Here is a 20694-nt window from a genome sequence, read left to right on the forward strand (position 1 = left end):
AGAAAGTATGATGAAGCGGCACGAATTGTTGCCAAAAGTCAAAAATAAATAATTTTAAACCAGTGAGTGATAATTAAAGCTGATAATATTCATTAGTTTACATTTTATTTGGATTCCTAATGGTGTTTAATATGTACATTTTTGTCTTCTTTGCCCTGGTTATGCTCTTCTGACCTGCTCAGCTCAAAGGTCATATATTGCTTTTATGTTTAGTGTAACCTTTAACCCAGATGTTAGTGTAACCTTTAACCCAGATTAGATCACCTGTCATATATTTATATATTGACCGATTTCCTAACATTATTTCATTAGTTATAAAATGTTCTTGTTCTTATTGATAAACGATGATGTTATTGCACTTTATGGAAACTTCAAACATATTGACATAATCAATTATATGGATGAACTACACACTATGTGGTCAAAAAGTTTGTGGACACCTGAGCAGAAGATTTGTATGTGCTGTTTGAACATCCCATTCCACATTTAGTTCTCATTTGCTGTTATAATTCCCTCCACTCTTCTGGAAAGATGTTCCATTAGAAATTCGGTGGAGATTTTTTCAACCACAAGGGTGCTATTAACTACTAGGTACTGATGTAGGTGAGAACTTTGTAGCAGGAGATCTTCCACTCCATCCCATTTTCATGCTGGAACATGTTCACGTCTCCGAGTTCAAGTGAACGTGTAAAAATGTAATACTACCACATTCAAAGACATCGTATACAATTGGGTGCCTCCAAATTTGAAAAGAGTTTGGGGAAGATGCACATATGACTGGAAATGTCAGGTGTGCCAATACTTTTGGACATATTGAGTATGTATTAAGTAACTTTAAAGTCCTCTAAAGTCAAGTAAAAGTATATTATTGTTGCTGTTGTTTTTATTATTATTATTATTATTTAAAAAAAATGGTGAAACCTAATTGCTTTTTTTTGTTTAGTGCTTTTAACACCAAGCATTTTCTCAAAGCAGCTTTACAGAAATCTGAATAGAAAAGTCACATTAAATTGTATAGAAAACCTGAGAGGAACCAGGCTCATAAGGAACATGGCTGAAGTGATTATAAAGTCTATCATTTATTATCATTTCTCATTTCTAATTTAAGTCTGATTGCCTGAATGTATTTAAATCACTGCACCCTGATCTCTGCCTGAAGAAAGAGGCTTTAACATGACACATGTACATTACAGCACAGTGGAAATCTTCCTCCACATATCCCAGCTTGTAAAAGTCATCCATGAAACCGCAGCCCTGGAGTAGAGAGGCTTAAGGGCCTTGCTCAAGGGCCCAACAGTGGTAGTATGTCTGTGCTGGAGCTTGAACTCATGACCTTCCTATCAGAAAACCTTAACCATTGTGCCACCACTTCCCTTTATATATAAATATGTAATATATTTATACATCCCATGTTGCTGTACATATATATTGTTTTACACACATCTTGTTCTCGAATTAAATTTTCCCCAAATATATTTGTGTGTAAAAGTTAACGATGTGATGCATCAATTCAAAAAAGTGCGCATCAGATCCAAGTTGGCATCTGTACTCCGATGCATCGTATTTTACATATTTGCATTGGTAAAAAACGTTTTATTTATATATAATTATTAAGTAAAAGCACTATACTTTTATTATTTAGAAAGCGACCAATCATTTGTGACCAATATTTGATATGTAGATCGATATCCCGTCGTTAAACTGTTCCTGCTACGTGAACATGATGCATCACAACACTACGAGAACGAGGCGTGTCCTGAGGGTCACACAGAACACAGATTAACATGGCAGAGGTAGAGCTGTAACTTCCTGCAGACACAACAAGAAAAAACGTCTGGTTTTATTTAATTTTGTGTGTGTGTGTGTGTGTGTGTGTGTGTGTGTGTGTGTGTGTGTGTGAAAGGGTCATGCGTTAGAAGTCAGAAGGCACTAAAGTAAATTGATTATTTGCTGAAAAAAAATTCTGTACCATAGTGAATTTCAGAGCATAATATTTTTTTCCATTGCATTTTTTTCACGTGTGGAATCGAATTGAAATCGGATCACACTGCATCGTAGTAGGGGTGAATCATATCATATGTAAACGTCTGGCGTTTCGTTCTGACTTCTTTAAAGAGTTCCTCGGTGAGGACACGGGTTGAATCAGTGTGTGACGAATTCTCAGTGAATTTCGGTGCGAAAGAACAGGAGTGTCCTATTGTAGTTAATATTGAGCAACTCATATTTAAGTCAAATACACTAGCTCTCTTATATAACTCGTTTATAACTACCCATTTAAAAAAAACTATTAAAAATGAAAGGGTAGATGCCAACAACAAGATTTGACCTTTTCTCAGGTCACTGTTTCTTAGGTCACTGTTTTTTAGGTCACTGTATACTCCAGGAATCTTGCGGCAGAGGAGTGACTCGAGTGGACGCTTGAGAGGACAAATGGATTTGTAGAAGTAGAAGCATGACTCGGATGGCCTAGATTTGGCGCTCAGTTAAAAGCTCATAGTTTTAATCTTTAATGCGTCTTTTTCATAAAGCAATAAATGAACTGAGTATCAAGATGGCCGCTCTGCATTAAAAACAGTGCTATTTATGGTTTTCTTGACCGACATAGACAGCATACGGTTGTGCCAATGTCCGTGTGTTCCATCATCAGACACGAGTGAAAAGTGTGGAAATTACACAGAAATATATTTATTATTTTATAGACAATTTGTTTGGGACTCGACCCCACCACCCATTTGACCACTTTTTGCTAAACATCAACAGCTCCTGTGTGGAGATTGTTAAGAACATCAAGAACACCAAATTCCTTGATGTTCACCTGGTAGAGAGCCTCACAAAATCCTTCAACACCAGCTCTTACTACCCGTCCTCACCACGCTCCATACAGGACCTTGGAGAGCATCCTGAGCTGCTGCATCAATGGACAGCTGAGAAGATTATCAGAGAGTCATTTCAGTCTCTCATAGACATGCTTCATGCTGGACCATTATGTATTTTAGTCTCTCTTTAGTAACAGTTTTGTCTTTGTGAGATATATAAATGTGAGAGATATAAACCTTATTATAGCACAGAGGCGGCGCTATTTAAAGTTGTAAATGACTGTTATTGGCCTCTGGTCAGAGTTTTGTCTCTTTACTTGTTTTGCTTGACCTCAGTGAAACTTTTGACACAATTGATCATAATCTCCTCCTTGATGGATTTGAGAACGTTGTTGGAATAAAGGGATCAGCTCTCTCCTGGCTCAGGTCTTATCTGTTCTCCACACTCTCTGAGGTAAAGTTTGGTGTTCCACAAGGATCTGTTTTAGGCCCACTGCTTTTCTCTTTATATCTGCTGCCTCTTGGTGAAATTATACATAAACATGGTATTCACTTCCACTGCTATGCTAATGATACACAGCTGTATATTTCAGCAAGCCAGATGAGAGAGATCAGTTTAACAATGTTGAGAGTGTGTAAAGGACATTAGACAGTGGATGCTTGTTAACTTCCTTCTGCTCAACTCGGATAAGACTGAAGTACTTTCACTAGGACCACATGCAGCTAGAAGCAAACTTTCCGATACGTAGCATCTCTGGATGGTGTTTCTGTCTCAGTGTGTACAGCAGTCAAAGACCTTGGTGTTATTATTGACCTGAGTCTTTCCTTTGAGGGTCATGTGACATTACCAGGATCTCCTCCTTTCACCTTAGAAATACTGCTCAAATTAGAAACATCTTTTGCATTCTTTATTAATGCATTATCTGTGTAAAGCTGCTTTGAGACAATGTTTATTGTTAAATTTGCTGTTATAATAACCTCCGCTCTCCTGGGAAAATTAAGTAATTCGGTAGATGCAATACCGAAAAAGTAATGCTGTATAAACATTATTTAACTGGTACTTATAATAATAGTATTTGTTCTTCTAGTTACAGTTATTATTAATATTATTATTATTATTATTATTATTATTATTATTATTATTATTACTTAATTACTTTAATATGGCTATAGAAAATTTAAATTCCAATCAGGTATACTTGAGACGAATTTTAGACAAATGGTGCTACAGGAGCAGCAGCGCCGCCTGCTGGTAGTGTTTATTAACCATTTTGTTAGATTTTTGATAAATAGAAAACACAATTTACATATTCACATGTATTATGTTTTATGAACAGTAAAGGTCTGAGGCAGTGGCACAATTTGCAGATATAGAGAAGAAATGAGGTAAAAATATCCAGTGACCATCAGGTGACTGTACAGAGATCAAGTAGTAATTAAACAGTAATGTGCATAAAGAAGGCAATTAACATCGTGCTGCAAAGAATAAGGGACAAAATGGAGTTGAGAATGGAAAAAAAAAAACAAATTAAAATGTTTACACTTCTACTGGATAGACAGATTCAGTATATACACAGAGTATAAAAGTAATCCTGGTTTCTTTCATTTATTATTTTTAAAAATAAATAAATGCACCTGTACCAATACACATACCAGTACCTGTATCTGTACCCATAACTGTATCTGTACCTGTACCTATTTCATACCCGTACCTGTACCCATACCTGTATCTGTACCTGTACATATACCTGTACCCGTACCCATACCTGTATCTGTACTCGTACCTGTACTACCGGTACCCATACCTGTATGTTTCTGTAATCGTACCTGTACCTGTACCAATACCTGTATCTGTATCTATATAAGTAAATAAAATAAAATAAAAACACAGGGCGGCGTTGTTGCATGTGACGCCATTCCTGACGTCATCACGCAGGGACCCGACGCTCTATATATACGTACACGTTGACGTCAGCCGGTCTCTTCCCTGCCTTTGCCCCTGAGTGGTAGGCAGCGTATAAGTTCCGTGTCTGCTTCTCCATACAGCGAATCCAACAACATCCGTCAAAATGGTGAGTATTTACGGACCCTTCGCCCTCTTATACACCGGCTGGGGTTCGGTATCGCGTCCTGCGGGGTTTTTCGAGAGTCCGTGGGTAGTTTTAGGGCATTTTTTGGCGGTTGCCGGTGCTGCCATTTAGTGCGGTAGGAAATCAAAATGGCGGAGCTTTTGTGTCCGGCGTCAGGCCTGAGAGAACCGGCGGAGTCTCCGTGTGAGGCGGGAGAGGGTGTTTTTAAACCGGGGTTGTGGTTTTACGAAAAAATAATCGTTTTAACGCGTTTGGTTTGTAATTAAATCCGTCTTGAATGTCGTCGTTTTTTTTTTTTTCTCCCAATGACGACGGCTTTTACCTCAGGCGTTGGCCGCTTGCATGCTAGTTTTTTTTTTTTTTTGCTAGCTCTGTTTTTATGACTGGAATAAAAATACCATATGGAGCGCGTTTTTTTCCCTTTTTAATTAGACCTCGTGTCAGTTTTGTGGTCCAGAAAACCCAGTTTGAGAAGGTAGTGATGTTCCACAGCATCAGGCGCTCGCCTGATCCACGTGGCCTGTTTTACCGGCTGATGTGGCGCACCACGTTGAAGCGCAAAGAATCTCCACCAGATGTGATCCTCCATGACTGCGCAGTTTCCTATACAAAAAAAATCCCTGATCAGATCCTGGTTTTGACGATCTCAACTCTTATGCGTGATCTGTAGGTTCAGGGTTTGGTTCCGACTGGTGTTATTTACTGATTATGACTCGTTTCCGGGGTTTTGGCCTTCAGCCTCACGTGAATCTTCCTACCTTCTGGATTGCGCTACTTACTGCGTCATCAGGAATGACAGACATTTTTTTTTTTTTTTTTCGATTTTATATTCACATTTGTGTGTTTGTCCTCAGGTGAACTTCACCGTAGACCAGATCCGTGCCATTATGGACAAAAAGTCCAACATCCGCAACATGTCTGTGATTGCTCACGTGGACCATGGGAAGTCCACTTTGACCGACTCGCTGGTGTCTAAGGCTGGTATCATCGCTTCAGCCCGTGCAGGAGAAACACGCTTTACTGACACAAGGAAGGATGAGCAGGAACGTTGTATCACCATCAAATCCACGTGAGTGATGCAGCATTTATTTTTGATTTTTACACCATAAAGCCTTGTTTTGCTGACTCTGCGTTTGTCTGCGTGCAGTGCCATTTCCTTGTTCTACGAGCTCACTGAGAACGACTTGGCCTTCATCAAGCAGTGCAAGGATGGTACTGGGTTTTTGATCAATCTGATCGACTCTCCCGGACACGTCGACTTCTCATCTGAGGTGACAGCTGCTCTGCGTGTCACTGATGGAGCTCTGGTGGTGGTTGACTGCGTGTCTGGTGAGTGCAAAAAGTCCATAAATGGTCCAGCTGGATGCACCGGTTTTATTAAAGGTGGCTTGATGCCCAACCCTAATTTGCTTGCTCTTGTTTTTTGTTGTCTTTGGTAGGTGTGTGCGTGCAGACCGAGACTGTGCTGAGACAGGCTATTGGTGAGCGAATTAAGCCTGTGCTGATGATGAACAAGATGGACCGTGCTTTGCTGGAGCTGCAGCTGGAGCCTGAAGAGCTGTATCAGACTTTCCAGCGTATTGTGGAGAACGTCAACGTGATCATTTCCACTTACGGAGAGGATGAGAACGGACCCATGGGTAACATCATGGTGCGTGGTTTTATTTTTTATTATTCTTTTTTTGTTGTTACTGCATGAAAATCTATGATGGTGTTTCTAATCCTTTAAGCTTCTCCTTTAGATCGATCCAGTGGTTGGTACCGTTGGATTCGGGTCTGGACTGCACGGTTGGGCCTTTACCCTCAAGCAGTTTGCCGAGATGTACGTCATGAAGTTTGCTGCAAAGGGTGATGCCCAGCTTGGACCAGTAGAGCGCTGCAAGAAGGTCGAGGACATGATGAAGAAACTGTGGGGTGACAGGTGAGACCTCCAGCTTGGAACAGTTCAACATTATAGATTTGATTTATAGTTGCAGTCTTAAACTTTTTTTTTTTTTTTTTTTTTTTTAAATAGGTATTTTGACCCCGCAACCGGAAAATTCAGCAAGTCTGCCAATAGCCCTGATGGTAAGAAGCTCCCCAGGACTTTCGCTCAGCTCATTCTGGATCCTATTTTCAAAGTAAGCAGAGCTAAGGTTTTTTTGTTTTTCTCCTGAGCTAGCAGTGTGTGATGACATAAATATTCTTCACTTTGACCTGATTGTCCAGTGATGAACAACTTCAGTCTGATGTTTATCAAGGCAACAGGAACACTAACGTCCTCTTGCTTTATATAGAGTCCTTCAGTGCGTTTTCTGTTCTTCGTAGGTTTTCGACGCCATCATGAACTTCAAGAAGGAGGAGACCGCTAAACTGATTGAGAAGTTGGACATCAAGCTGGACACCGAGGACAAGGAGAAAGAAGGCAAGCCCCTGCTGAAGGCAGTGATGCGTCGCTGGCTGCCCGCCGGAGAAGCTCTGCTTCAGATGATTACCATCCACCTGCCTTCTCCAGTGACTGCTCAGAAATACCGCTGTGAGCTGCTCTATGAAGGACCTGGTGATGACGAGGCTGCTATGGGTAGGTTGGCACTTAGGCTGCTTCTGGAAAGTGTGTTCTGTATTTATGGATGTCGCTTTTAATTTGTATTTACTTTGCAGGTATTAAGAACTGCGATCCCAAAGCCCCCCTGATGATGTACATTTCGAAAATGGTGCCCACTACCGACAAGGGTCGTTTCTACGCCTTTGGGCGCGTGTTCTCTGGCTGCGTGTCCACTGGCCTGAAGGTGCGCATCATGGGACCAAATTACACCCCTGGAAAGAAGGAGGACCTTTACCTCAAACCCATTCAGAGGTTAGTTCATTCATATCAAATGCTCTGAACATCTAACGCTGGTTTGTCTTGGAGTCCTAAACGCTGCTGTGTTTCACCAGAACTATTTTGATGATGGGTCGCTACGTCGAGCCCATCGAGGATGTTCCCTGTGGTAACATCGTTGGTCTGGTTGGTGTGGACCAGTTTTTGGTGAAGACCGGGACCATTTCCACATACGAACATGCCCATAACCTGCGTGTGATGAAGTTCAGCGTGAGTCCCGTGGTGAGAGTTGCAGTCGAGGCCAAGAACCCGCTGACCTGCCCAAGCTGGTCGAGGGTCTGAAACGCCTGGCCAAGTCTGACCCCATGGTCCAGTGTATCATCGAGGAGTCTGGTGAGCACATCATCGCTGGAGCTGGTGAGCTTCATCTTGAGATCTGCCTGAAGGATCTTGAAGAGGACCATGCCTGCATTCCACTGAAGGTACACAATCATTACATTTAATCATACTGTATTCCCAAATTATTTTGCCTCATTAACATCCGACTCGCTTCCCACAGAAATCCGACCCGGTCGTGTCCTACAGAGAGACCGTCTCAGACGAGTCTAAAATAATGTGCCTGTCCAAGTCCCCCAACAAGCACAACCGTCTGTTCATGAAGGCTCGTCCCCTGGCTGAGGGTCTGCCCGAGGATATCGATAAAGGTGAGGTTGCAGCCAGGCAGGAGTTGAAGACACGTGCACGTTACCTGGCAGATAAGTACGATTGGGAGGTGACTGAGGCTCGTAAGATCTGGTGCTTCGGACCCGACGGAACCGGACCCAACATGCTTGTGGATGTGACCAAGGGAGTGCAGTACCTTAATGAGATCAAGGACAGTGTGGTGGCTGGTTTCCAGTGGGCCACCAAGGAGGTACACCTTCTCAAGTATCCCCTTTTATTATTTTTTCTAAAAATTATTTATTAAATGCAAAAAAAAAATTCCACCTTCCAGGGTGTGCTTTGTGAGGAGAACATGCGTGGAATCCGTTTCGACGTCCACGACGTCACACTTCACACAGACGCCATTCACCGTGGTGGTGGTCAGATCATTCCCACAGCCCGCAGAGTGCTTTACGCCTGCCAACTCACGGCCGAGCCCAGGATCCTCGAACCCGTCTACCTGGTGGAGATCCAAGTGAGTAGGCTACCATCTGTATTCTTCTCTACATCCATGCATAGATGAGTGACTAATCATTCCTTATTGCTCTTCAGTGTCCTGAGGCTGTCGTCGGTGGTATCTATGGTGTCCTGAACAGGAAGAGAGGCCTGGTGTTTGAGGAATCTCAGGTCATGGGAACTCCTATGTTTATTGTCAAGGCTTATTTGCCTGTCAATGAATCTTTCGGTAAGTCAAACACCTGGGGTTCATCTATTTTGGGAGGGGTGCGCTCTTCTGTTAAATGGTCTAATTGCATTTTATTTTTTCTTCTTTGAAGGTTTTACCGCTGACCTCCGTTCCAACACCTCCGGTCAGGCCTTCCCACAGTGCGTGTTCGATCACTGGCAGATCCTCCCCGGAGATCCCATGGAACCCTCCACCAAGCCCGCTCAGGTTGTGGCAGACACACGCAAGCGCAAGGGTCTGAAGGAAGGAATTCCAGCTCTGGATAACTACCTGGACAAATTGTAGTAAAGTTCCTGTCCCATTTGTCTTTGACTCCCCCACTATATCTCTAGATCTTCCCACTGAGGGACTGGACTGTACAGAACATCATGAGCACTATTGCCTGCTAAACACATGATCGAAAACGTAAACATTAATAAAGAATAATAAAAATTGTATTGTGTGGATGTAATGTTTTGTTTGATCATGGCTGTTTTAATACTCGTGCCATGATTTTCTTATGTGGCTCAAATGGTATTAAATGCAAAAGATCAACTCCTGGATCTTGCCTCCTGCCTTTTAGTTGCTTGGTTAGACTTTAATTTCATCTCAAAGCATTAAAAATAGACGATACAGATACGATTCACCTGTAATGATGCAGGGCGATTTGTTTCAATGCAATGGGGGAAGAGTTTGCTTTTATTTACTTGGTAGGTACATCAAAAATTTCCTAAAGTCTCATCTGACTTCTAAAACATGGCCCTTTCATAAACGGGCCTTAGTATAAAACCAGAGGTTCTTCTCCTGTCGTGTCTGCAGGAAGTTGCAGCTCTACCTCTGCCATGTTAATCTGTATTCTTTGTGACTCAGGACACGCCTCTGTACACGGTCTCTGTAGTGTTGAGAAGTCACATTCACGCAGCAGTGAACAGGCCAGAGAAACGGTTTAGCATCTGTTGGTCACACCTTAAACAAGCCAGGTTTTAAATATGCAAATGATGGTAATAAATGCAAAATTTTTTTTTTTTTAACTTTGATGTGACTCAACCATCCCTAAAAGATACCAGATGTGCTGAAGTTCCTGATCAGTTAGATCTGCAGTAATCCTTCAGCAGGAAGATCTTCCTGCTTTTGAATCGTGTGGTGTTTCAGCTGGATGTAATGGTAGTTTAATACACTTTATTTTATTGTTGTGGAGCAGGTTGTTGCTTTAGATATTGCAGTTCTCCTCCTATAGAGATGATCATGTAATTCAGCTGTGAATGACTCTGTTACGTTAAAGGTGTTGATGCTTCTGAAAGACCAAGACCCATCAAGGAATTGAAGTTAATAAGCACGCTTGAACTTTAATCAGACGATGTATTTACAGCACTTTCACAATGACAAATACATGTTCTGACACGTCAATCATACATTCATTTAGGTTCAGCTCAAAATAGTATAGCATTTAGAATGCAAAGTGCTCCATCGAAGTTTTTACTGAAGATTATCAAGGGCGTTTACAGTTCGACTGCGTTCTGCACAAACATACTTTTCCAACATGGGGAGGGGGAAGAAAAACGTAACAGTCAAAAACAGATGTAGTGTATTACGCTCCAAACACGTTTTGCAGTTGCGTCTGGGTCAAAAGTGCATCAGTGCAACTCGGAACCTCGAAATATTATTCACCAGAGTCGTTACATGGACCCGGTTCAGACCCGTTTACCACTAAACCGATACACAGCTGTCTATTAGTGAGCGGAAAAGCTCTATGACAACATCTGGCAGATGTTACAATCAATCATAGGTTTAGGTTTATACAATGAGGTGCTACATGAGTAGAAATAAAAAAACCAAATCCGTACCCAATGCACAACTGGGTATGTGACCGATTTCTCATGCTCAAGACAAAAAAAAAAGTATCAGTATTTGGTTGCTGAAGTTTACACCAGAGAGGTTCGCCGAAAGAGTCCGGACTCATCGATCAGAACCACGTCCATCATTACGTGTAAAAGATGAGCTCGGGAATTTGTCCGTCTTCTACCGAAGTGCCGTTGTTGTTTCCCGCGGCGTAGCAGAAGGTAAAGCAGGTCTTGGTGCCGGTAGCTGGAGCTTCGTGAGTGACTTTTCGCATCCCCTTCGTTCCGTAGTGCGAATCTGGACCCTGTAATGAAAGAAAGAAAACATTATTTGTAGAATTCATTTCTGATTTTTGGGCTTATAAACGGCGGATACCTTTAGTGTCGCACAGGCGATGTAGTTGACGCTCGGGAGGATCTCTACAGGCTCTTTAAACATCACGCGGAAGGTGTTCGCCGTGCCGTCGCAGCTGAAGCCCGTGTCGTTCTGCCCCAACACCGTGTTGCTGTCCGTGTGGATGATCTGCCGAGGAAACACTTGTGTTTTGTATAAACACTTTTCTTGAGGACGGGTTTTGCAAGGACATTTTAGGGGACGTTCTTCAAAACGCTTAACGTCGCTTAAGGGAAATTGTTTTTGTTCTAATTAATGCTTTTTTTATTTAAAAACATTAATTTGCATACAATCAAAAAGCATATTTTAAATCGCACATAAATGACATGCAACTACTTAATGTCTTTATTTCAGAGTGGGAACATGCATCATAATTGAATTCTATCCAAAATGACCTGGAATGACTTGCATTATGTATAAAATATTAAACATTGTATAAATATATTCACAGAAACGTATACATTAGGGCTGTCGATCGATTCAAATATTAAATCGCATTTAATTTAAACTTAATCGTAAATTTTTTTATCTGTTCTATATCACGTAACTCATCAGAACACCAAACGGAACTTTTGCTATGTTTCCACACGGACGGTTTTATTTGCCGGATGTGTGCATCATTGCTTGATTTGAGACTTGACACATCAGTAAAACAAATGTTTAGGGATGAAAAAAACTTTTTCGGTAGCATTTATTATGTGTGTTGCATTTAAGTTTTTATTTCGCCACTTTTTATATTTATTAATATATTTCTTTTAAATAAAAATGGTCAAAAATGCACAACTGAATGAACCCCTCACATTTTAGTATCTTCTCAAAGGACAATACTATAGAAATGAAACGTAGATATATTTTAGAGTAGTCATTGTGCAGTACAGATTTATTGTCCTCTGGTAAGAACTCAACATACAGCTATTATTGTCTAAATAACTGGCAACAAAAGTGAGTACACCCTCAGTGATAACAGCTGAATCGTGTGTAAACATGCAAAGCCACACGTCCTATTCATCATGTTCATGTTTTTGTCTGCTTGTCAGGACCATACAAATTTGTGTATCTTTTATTAGAGCAGTTAGAATTTGGTGCTTTGAGTACAATTCTCTCATACTGACCACTGGGTGTTCAACCTGGCAACTTATGTTAAAGACTCTCTGAGTATTTGAGAATTAGAATTGTTGATCTTCACAAAGATGCTGAGGCTGTGAGAAGATCAGTAACACCCAAAACCGAGTTACAGTGCAGTGGCCACGGTAATATAGAGGTTTTCCAAGACACGTTCCATTGGAACAGGCCTCGCTAGGGTCCATCAAAAAATGTTGAGTCTTCGTGCTGTGCATCAGGTGCAGAAGCTGCTACAAAAAAAAACAAATGCATGAGTGCTGCAGCATTGAGGTTGCAAAAGCTGCAAAACGTCGGTTTGCAGGCCGTCTTCCAAGAAGGAGCCTCTTCTGAAGCTGCTCACAAGAAAACCCTCAAACAGTTTGCTGAAGAACAACCTGTCCAAGAGCATGAATTACTGGAACCATGTTCTGTGGTCTGATGAGACTGAGATAAACTTGTTTGGATCAGATGGTGTCCAGCATGTGTGGTGACACCCTGATAAGACAAGCCAAGAGAATTCTGTCTTGTCTAAAGTCAAGCATGGTGGTGGCAGCATCATGGTCTGGTACTGCTGGTACTGGGGTGCTGCAGTTCATTGAGGGAAACATGGATTCCAACATGTACTGTGACGTTCTGAAGCAGAACATGATGCTCTTCCTTTGGAAACTGCAGTTTTCCAGCATAATATCGATCCCAAACACACCACCTAGAAGACAACTGCCTCGCGAAAGAAGGTGAAGATGAAGGTGATGGAGTGGCCAAGTATGTCTCCAGACCTGAATCCTGTTGAGCACCTGTGGGGATCCATAAGTGGAAGTTGGAGAAGCGCCATGTGTCTAACATCCAGTAGCTCTGTGATGTCATTATGGAGGAGTGGAAGAGGATCCCAGCAACAACCTGTGCAGCTCTGGTGAATTCCATACCCAGGAGCATTAAGGCAGTGCAGGAGAACGATGGTGCTCACACATCATATTCACACTTTTTTACATGCTCACTTTGGTTGGCAGGTTTTTAGAGAATAATAACTCCATGCCTTTATTTTCCTAAAAACACGTCCTTCCTTCAATGAACAAAAAAAAATCATATTTTACATGCAATGTACAGACAAGCAGTTTGGTTGAGTTTGTTCTTTTAAAAACGTTGTCTTATCACACTAGGCCACGTTAAACGTTTACACGTCAAGCGCCTTACGCGTATTATGAAGCTAGCTGGTAAACCATAACAAGCTACAAAAGGTACTCTATATTACCAAAAGTATTGGGACACCCAACTTTTCCAGAAAGATGTGGTTCTTTCCTGAAATGTTGCCACAAACTTGGAGGCTCACAGTTGTACAAAAATGTCTTTGGATGCAGGAGCAAAGTAGTAGGTTTTCTCTTCACTTGAACCAGGAGACCCAAACTTGTTCCAGCATGACAATACCCATGTGCACAAAGCCAGCTCCATGAAGATCTGCTTTACATTGTTTGGAGTGGAAGATCTCCTGATATAAGGCTCTGACCTCAAACCTAATAAACACCTATGGCATGATTGTGAATTTTGACTGCACCCCAGACCTCCTCACCTTCTCACCTACATCAGGCTAAATGAGCACAAATTTCCACAAACACACTCCAAAATCTAATGGAACATCTTCCCAGAAGAGTGGAGATTATTATAACAGTAAATTCAGACTAAATGTGGAATCTTCTTCTTCTTCTTCTTTCGGCTGCTCACATTAGGGGTCTTCACAGCGGATCATCCGTCTCCATACCCCCCTGTCCTCTACATCTGCCTCTTTCACACCAACTACCTGCATGTCTTCCCTCACCATATCCATGAACCTCCTCCTTGGCCTTCCTCTTTTCCTCCTACCTGGTGGCTCCATCCTCAGCATTCTTCTACCAATATAATTCATGTCCCTCCTCTGCCCATATCCAAACCATCTCAATCTCACCTCCCTCACCTTGTCACCAAAACATCCTACATGTGCTGTCCCTCTAATAATGTGGAATGAGACGTTTAAAAACTACATACTCTTACAGTCAGATGTCCACAAACTTGTGTCCATATAGAGTATTATATCAGATATCAATAATGCTTAAAATAATCTATAAATCCATTTGGTAAAGATTAAATACAGAAAGAAACTTGAACACTACAAGATGATTTGTTGTGTTTAGTTTTTCCTTGTGAAAGCCAAGTTTTACCTGGATGTTGACTTGATAGTCGGTTGGACCATGTATGGAGCCGTAAAGTCCAAATCCCACCACAAATATCCTCCGATTGACAGAAAACCTAAGAAGAATTTTTGGATAATGAATAATCGAACAAGAACACAACATTAACACTCTAAATTCTTCACCTAGCCTACGCTGCTCCGTCTACCCTGTCCTACAGTCTACCTACACCTGGTGTCCGGATTACCGGATACGGTCGCTGGTCCCGCTGTATCCCCAGCGGCTCTCCACGTGGCCGAAGCGTGTGATGCTGCACTCCTTCCCTCGCAGACAACATCGCGGCCGGTCGATAAACTCCACGTGAGGTTTGGGGTTAACGGTGAAGTGCAGGAACAAGCTGACCACCTCGCGGTCTGTCAGTATGCCTGACTGAGCTGGACCTGAAACAAACACAACCGAATCAAGGTTAAGCATGAAGGTCAGGGTCTTCTAAAGGGTCAGATAGAGTGTTAAATCATTTTAATCCAGTTCATTTCTATAGTGCTTCAAAACTCCCTTAGATGGTATGAGGAAGAAACCTTAAGAGGAACCAGACTCAAAAGGGAACCGCACCCTCATGTGGGTGACACCACGAGTGTGATAATAAATCATTACAACATTACAATACTGGAGATTGAGAAATATAAGGAGTCATCAGTAATGTCCTTTCTACAGTCAGTTGGAGATGTGGAACCAGGGGATTCTGAGCAACTCATAAATTAGCTGAAGATTAGAGATAATTACAGATTCAACACCAATTCCTTTATGTCAGAGCTTTTAAATGTTCAATGATGGAGAAACAGCATATGTAGAAGGTTATTTGGAGTAATGATTTAAAAAGTTGTTTATCTTCAAAGTCTTCATTAGGTGGGATCCAGCTGAAGCCGAAACATTTCTAAATGCCCCAAGATCTTCATGGCGAGGAAGTGGAGAGAAATTACTGTAGGTAGTATCGTTGTCCACAGTTACCTAGTAGCTGTGAGCAAAACTCTAAACTGGACAGTGAGCCAGCCAGGAGGAGGCCTTGAGCATCCCATTCCACATTTAGTCCCAATGTGCTGTTATAATAAGATCCACTCTTCTGGGAAGATGTTCAACTAGATTTTGTGGAGAGTTGCAGTCAGCATACACATTCGTCATGTTCAATAGGGTTGAGTCCAGAGCTCTATAGGGCTCTATATGGCTCATTGGATAAGATGTTCGCTTTCTGATCAGATGGTCATGGGTTAAAGTCCCAGCACCACCGAGCTGCTGGGCGTATGAGAAAGGCCTTAACCCTCAACTGCTCTGCAGTATAACTGAGATAACTGTACATTGCTCTGGATTAGGGTGTCTGCTATATACCATGAAAGTCTATAGCAGGAGATCTTCCACTCCAACCCATTTAAAGTGAATCTTCATGGAGAAATTGTAAATTTGAATACATTTTTGGGATGAACCACCAATGGCTGGAAAAGTCAGGTTTCCCAATACTTATATCTGAACTTTACTGAATTATTTGAGAAGACTTTTACTTGAACTTCACTACATTACAAAGTCAAATTTTTACTCAACTACAATAAATGAAATCAGTCGTTCCTTTTTATTAATGAGGATAAATTAATGAGGATATTAATGAGGAGTCACCAATCAGGATCGAGCGCACGCTCTGTTTTACACGTGTTCTGATCGACGTTTGGTGCATCTACTGATCACCAATTCAGCATCGGTTTAACATCAAGTTCAGCATCAGTTTAACATCAAGCAGAACATTTAGAGAAGAATAAATGATAGTAGTTAAAAAATAAGGTTTTGTGTTAATGATAATTGTAATAGAAATTAATCAGTGTTTGAGTCATTAATATCATTCTTTTAATAGATCAGTGTGCTGAGAGTCACATTCGAGTCTTTTCACAGTTAATTGAGTAAAGAATATTGTAATGAAAATGATAATTGGAACATTATAGTTATAATAAATCAGTACTTTGGATACTTAAGTACATTTAAATGGCAAATACTTTTCTTTTTTTTACTGGAGTCACATTTCATTCTCTACTTTAACTATTGGTGGATGAAGTACACAAACCATGTACTTAAGTAAAAGTAGAGATACACAAATATTTATAAAGAATTTATGGATTCCACAAGCAAAACAATCGCCGTCTCACTCTGGATGGAACTGAAACTGGATGTTATTATTGTTACAGGTGTTTATAAGCAGCACATTTATTTAGATCCAACTGACAAACGCAAACTACCTGTTTGAACTTCCGGCCAATCGAAAGCAAGTGTTCACACTGAGCAGGGTATACAGGGTTTACACTGGCTGGAGCATGTTGTTACCTGCTGCAAACTCTTCTATGGTCATGAGTGGGAAGCGGATGAGGCCGAGGGCTTTACCCAGCACTCGCCTCTTGTTCTCTGGTGTGGGCTGCAGCTGCTGCCTGTGAGCCTCGGCCTCGGCCCAACGCACCGCTGCCCCGAACAGATGAACCTCCCGCACCCCGAGCGTGTCCCTCTCCAACACGGCCACCAGCGTATCTACAAAACCACAAATACATTCATCAAGTAATTTACAGTATAATCTGCAACAAGTGTCGAGTCTTCCATCACCTTTATTCACACTTACAGTACACATGAACACTACTCATATATTTCTACAAATATTTCCTATAACAGACAATAACAATAGAAAGGAAAAGAAAAAAAGACTGCATCATCTGATTCTTCACCAAACTCTCACCACAATGTTGGAGGCAAACAAATGTATCAGACGTCTTTAGATGCAGGAGCATGAACTTTCCCCTTCATTTGAATTAGGAGACCCAAACCAGTACCAAAATGGCAATGTTCCTGTGCTTAAAGATCTGCTTTACATGGGATGGATTTGGTGGAAGATCTCCTGCTATAGAGCTCCAACCCTTTTGAACAGAATGAATGTGAACGCTGACTGCACCCCAGGAACATCCTCACCTTCTCACCTACATCAGTACCTGACTTTACTAACACACTTGTAGCTGAATAAATCGCCACAAATCTCCACAAAATCTAGTGGAACATCTACTCAGAAGGGTGGAGGTTACTATAAAAGCAAATGGGGACTATAAAATAAGGGCTGGTAAAGGAAAAGGAGCTTAAAAACACAGGGATTAACTTGTCATGTGAACATTCCAGGACTATAAATAAGCCGTAACTATAGAAGATTAAAATAAACCACATGCTTTCATTGAATATTAATTTCAATGAAATTATATATATTAATAATTTTCATTAATAAAAACAACATCGCTGTGATATAAAAGAAACCAAACCCTTCACGTGAATGCTTTAATATAGTAATCTATGTAATAATAATAATAATAATAATAATAACAACAATAAGAAAAATATTTCTTATGTGTAGTATCAGACGCTAAAACGAGAAATACCGAGGTCAATGTCGGTGAAGCCCTCAGCAGCGAGCGCATCCGCCGTGTTCTTGTCTATGTTCTCCAGGCAGAGGCTGGCAAGCTGTGGCTCGTCAAAAAGCCGTGCCTGGAAATTGAATAAGACACGTTTTTATATCAATAAAAATGATTTTTACATAAAAAACTTGCTTTCAAGTTTAGAGATTTACCATCGTACATCTACAAGTCAACGTATTTCAGTAAAGTTCTGAAACAGCAACGTGACACGTGTACTTTTATATTTCCTTAAAACAACCTCAATAATGTCATCTGCATTGCACTCATGAAGCTACAGCTGATACATAAATCCAACCATACGTCAGTAATGAGTGTAAACAACCGAAATACTATGCGATGTAATAGCTAGTTTATAACTGCTGCGCTATTGCTACCGTACACAGAAATTCCATGTGTCATTAAGCTTTACAGCATAGAAGATACTGTACTCGTGTAATAAGTTCATCATGCAGACGAACCTCAGACCTGCAGTTTAACACACATGGAGCTCTTACCTGGGTAAGCAACATAAACGCATTGTCAGCTCGCAGGTTCTTCTTCAGAAACTCGACACAATGAGCTTCAAGTGCAGGAACGGCATATTTTTTGGCGGTGTATAATGTGGTCATTACTGTCTCTGGCCCAATTTGTACCTCATCGGAGTACAGAAACCTGAAAGTGGTGGGAAATCATATCTGTATCATATGTGTGTGTGTGTGTATATATATATATATATATATATATATATATATATATATATATATATATATATATATATCAAGGGCACCTCAAGGACATGGATGCAAGATGCAACACTACACTACTAGAGATCTTTATTACTGCCAAAATAAATGCTTGAGTTCTTACTTGAGGAGGGCCAGAAACGCTGCAGGTTCCACGTCGGGCAGCTCGATCTCGGTGGATGTTGTGGCCATGCCGCCGTTAAACATGGCATCGAACACCGCGCTCCCGACGGCCAGGGCAAATCTGTCCAGACGCAAAAGAGGAATCAGTGCGTGCTGAGTTACCCAAGGGGGGGTTAATGATGAGGACTGAGGGGTAAAGGGTTATCTAAAGGTAAATTACAGCCTGATGAACTTTTAAACTCGTTAATCAGAGAGATGCTGCTGCGTATGAACCTAAACATCACCCTCAAAGTAGCAGCCGAACAGAAACAGAAAAGACGCAAAAGCGCGACAAAGCGGATTTCCGGTTTGTTTGTTGTTGTTGTTTTTTAAAGAACGCAAGCTGTTTACAAGAACAAGTCACACTGTTCCATCAGGAACTCAGAATAAAATATTCCGTGTAATCACTGGGTTTGGGTCTGCCTGCGTGTCGGGGCTCATTTGTATACAATTAGGAATATAAAAAAAAAAGGTAAACATGAGACTTAGGATAGAACTGCATTTGGCCCCATTCCGGCCCTACCTGTGCGCAGGAATGCGCTGCACTCCCATCCCCTTCCCCACCAAAAAATGGACGTCGCTCAGCACCTCGTTGTTGAACAGAAACGCGAACCTTTCTTTCACCGTGCTTTTCGTCGCCTGCCAGTTGTAAACGGGTTCACGGTACACGAGCACTGAGGCTGGGCTGCCGGGGACAGAGGCCGAGACTGCGGACGCGCCCGCAGATGAAGAGGATGATGATGATGAAGAAGAAGAAGAAGAAGAGGAGGAGGAGGAGGACGAGGATGATGAGGATGAGGATGAAGACGCCGCCGCCGCCGCCGCGCCGGACGCCGACGTGGCCGCCGCGTTCATATTGGAGGCGGCGCGCGGTGGCGCGTCCCTGCTCGCTGCGTTGTGCGGCGCCGAGTGCCGCGGAGGATTCTGCGCGCTCCCTGTGCCCGCGGACGTGAGCGCGTCGGCGGCGGCGGCGTCGCGTACAAGGCCCTGCGCCTGGGGATCGTCGTTCCCCGCGGACCCCGCCGCTGAGCCCGGGCCCATGCCGCCGACGGGCACCGCCGAGTGAGCGCTGTTGCTTGGCCGAGCGTTGCCCAGCGAGCCCGCGTTGGGCGGGTTCAGACAAGCGGAGCGGCTGGTGTCGCTCTCACCCGCGGCCATCTTGCAAGGCGAGCTCTGCAGGCTGGGCTGGAAAATACGCACGCAACAGCGCATAACCAGAAATACGGGCTGGATGAGCCGAGAGGGCGGAGAGAGCTGGCTCGCCCCAGAGCCGTCACCTCACCGTCTTCCATCACCAACAATATCTACTGAGGGTTTTTTTTCCTCCCCTTTACATAAACACACAACGCTTCATGTGTGTGTATTCTGGCCTTGGATAAGCTCCAGGGTTCCCAGTTGATATCAGGCAGCAGACTGGAGTCAGACTGTGTATAATTTAATAACAGGTCCCTCAACCCACTATGACACCTTCCAAATGGGTCCTTATTTTTGAGTTTAGTTCTTTTTGTCTAGTTTTTATTTATCTTTGTATTCATCTCATCATGATTATAAAACATCAGTTATGGTAATCCACACACACACACACACCATTACAAGTTTACTTTCCATGAATTATTATACTGGCTTAGGCTCCACCCAATCAGAAATAATTATAGAATGTGTGTGTGTTTTATTTAGTCTTTAAACCCTGACATACGCCCAATGACCCAGTACATACAGAGGTCATTAAAAAGCGTCAGGACGTGTACACGCAATCAATCATTC

At 42.1% G+C, this 20694-nt stretch overlaps 2 protein-coding genes and 1 non-coding gene across 5 annotated transcripts; 2 read left to right on the plus strand and 1 right to left on the minus strand.

Annotated features, from left to right (window-relative positions):
- Positions 1–4735: 4735 nt before the first annotated feature.
- On the plus strand, positions 4736–9528 carry LOC124391443 (elongation factor 2-like). The gene is given in 14 exon segments (XM_046858013.1): positions 4736–4888; positions 5761–5975; positions 6054–6235; positions 6346–6557; positions 6649–6827; positions 6921–7026; positions 7214–7466; positions 7547–7742; positions 7823–8016; positions 8019–8188; positions 8266–8619; positions 8701–8883; positions 8961–9093; positions 9185–9528. Coding segments are annotated over 14 exon segments (2574 nt in total). The 5' UTR covers positions 4736–4885; the 3' UTR covers positions 9379–9528.
- LOC124391758 lies at positions 7070–7137 on the plus strand. The gene has a single exon (XR_006927045.1). It is a non-coding gene; the product is annotated as a small nucleolar RNA SNORD37 (small nucleolar RNA).
- An 864-nt stretch (positions 9529–10392) lies between the features above and the next one.
- Positions 10393–20572, minus strand: btbd2a (BTB (POZ) domain containing 2a). Of its 3 annotated transcripts, none has more exons than XM_046858193.1 (9): positions 19544–20351; positions 18893–19012; positions 18541–18697; positions 18011–18116; positions 16926–17123; positions 14812–15004; positions 14595–14682; positions 11287–11433; positions 10393–11215 (listed from the first exon to the last, which is right to left on the minus strand). In XM_046858193.1, exons 1-9 carry the CDS (start codon positions 20140–20142, stop codon positions 11054–11056), a joined length of 1770 nt encoding a protein of 589 aa, XP_046714149.1. In that variant the 5' UTR covers positions 20143–20351; the 3' UTR covers positions 10393–11053. The 3 variants fall into 3 exon arrangements, with proteins under 3 accessions (XP_046714149.1, XP_046714148.1, XP_046714150.1); XM_046858192.1 differs by having other exon boundaries at positions 19454–20344; XM_046858194.1 differs by lacking the exons at positions 10393–11215; positions 11287–11433 and adding an exon at positions 12316–13465 and having other exon boundaries at positions 19454–20572.
- Positions 20573–20694: the final 122 nt, after the last annotated feature.

This window comes from Silurus meridionalis, chromosome 9, assembly GCF_014805685.1.
Source record: "Silurus meridionalis isolate SWU-2019-XX chromosome 9, ASM1480568v1, whole genome shotgun sequence".
Classification (NCBI taxonomy): Eukaryota; Metazoa; Chordata; class Actinopteri; order Siluriformes; family Siluridae; genus Silurus; species Silurus meridionalis.

What these genes read in the sequence shown, in the direction of transcription:
- btbd2a (XM_046858192.1), bottom strand. Translation starts at nt 20,142, where the DNA reads ATGCGCTGTTGCGTGCGTATTTTCCAGCCCAGCCTGCAGAGCTCGCCT. An exon ending in CGTTTATGTTGCTTACCCAG is followed by an intron (nt 18,117 to 18,540) that starts GTAAGAGCTCCA and finishes TTCAATTTCCAG; the next exon opens with GCACGGCTTTTTGACGAGCC. An exon ending in TCGCCTGTGCGACACTAAAG is followed by an intron (nt 11,216 to 11,286) that starts GTATCCGCCGTT and finishes CTTTCATTACAG; the next exon opens with GGTCCAGATTCGCACTACGG.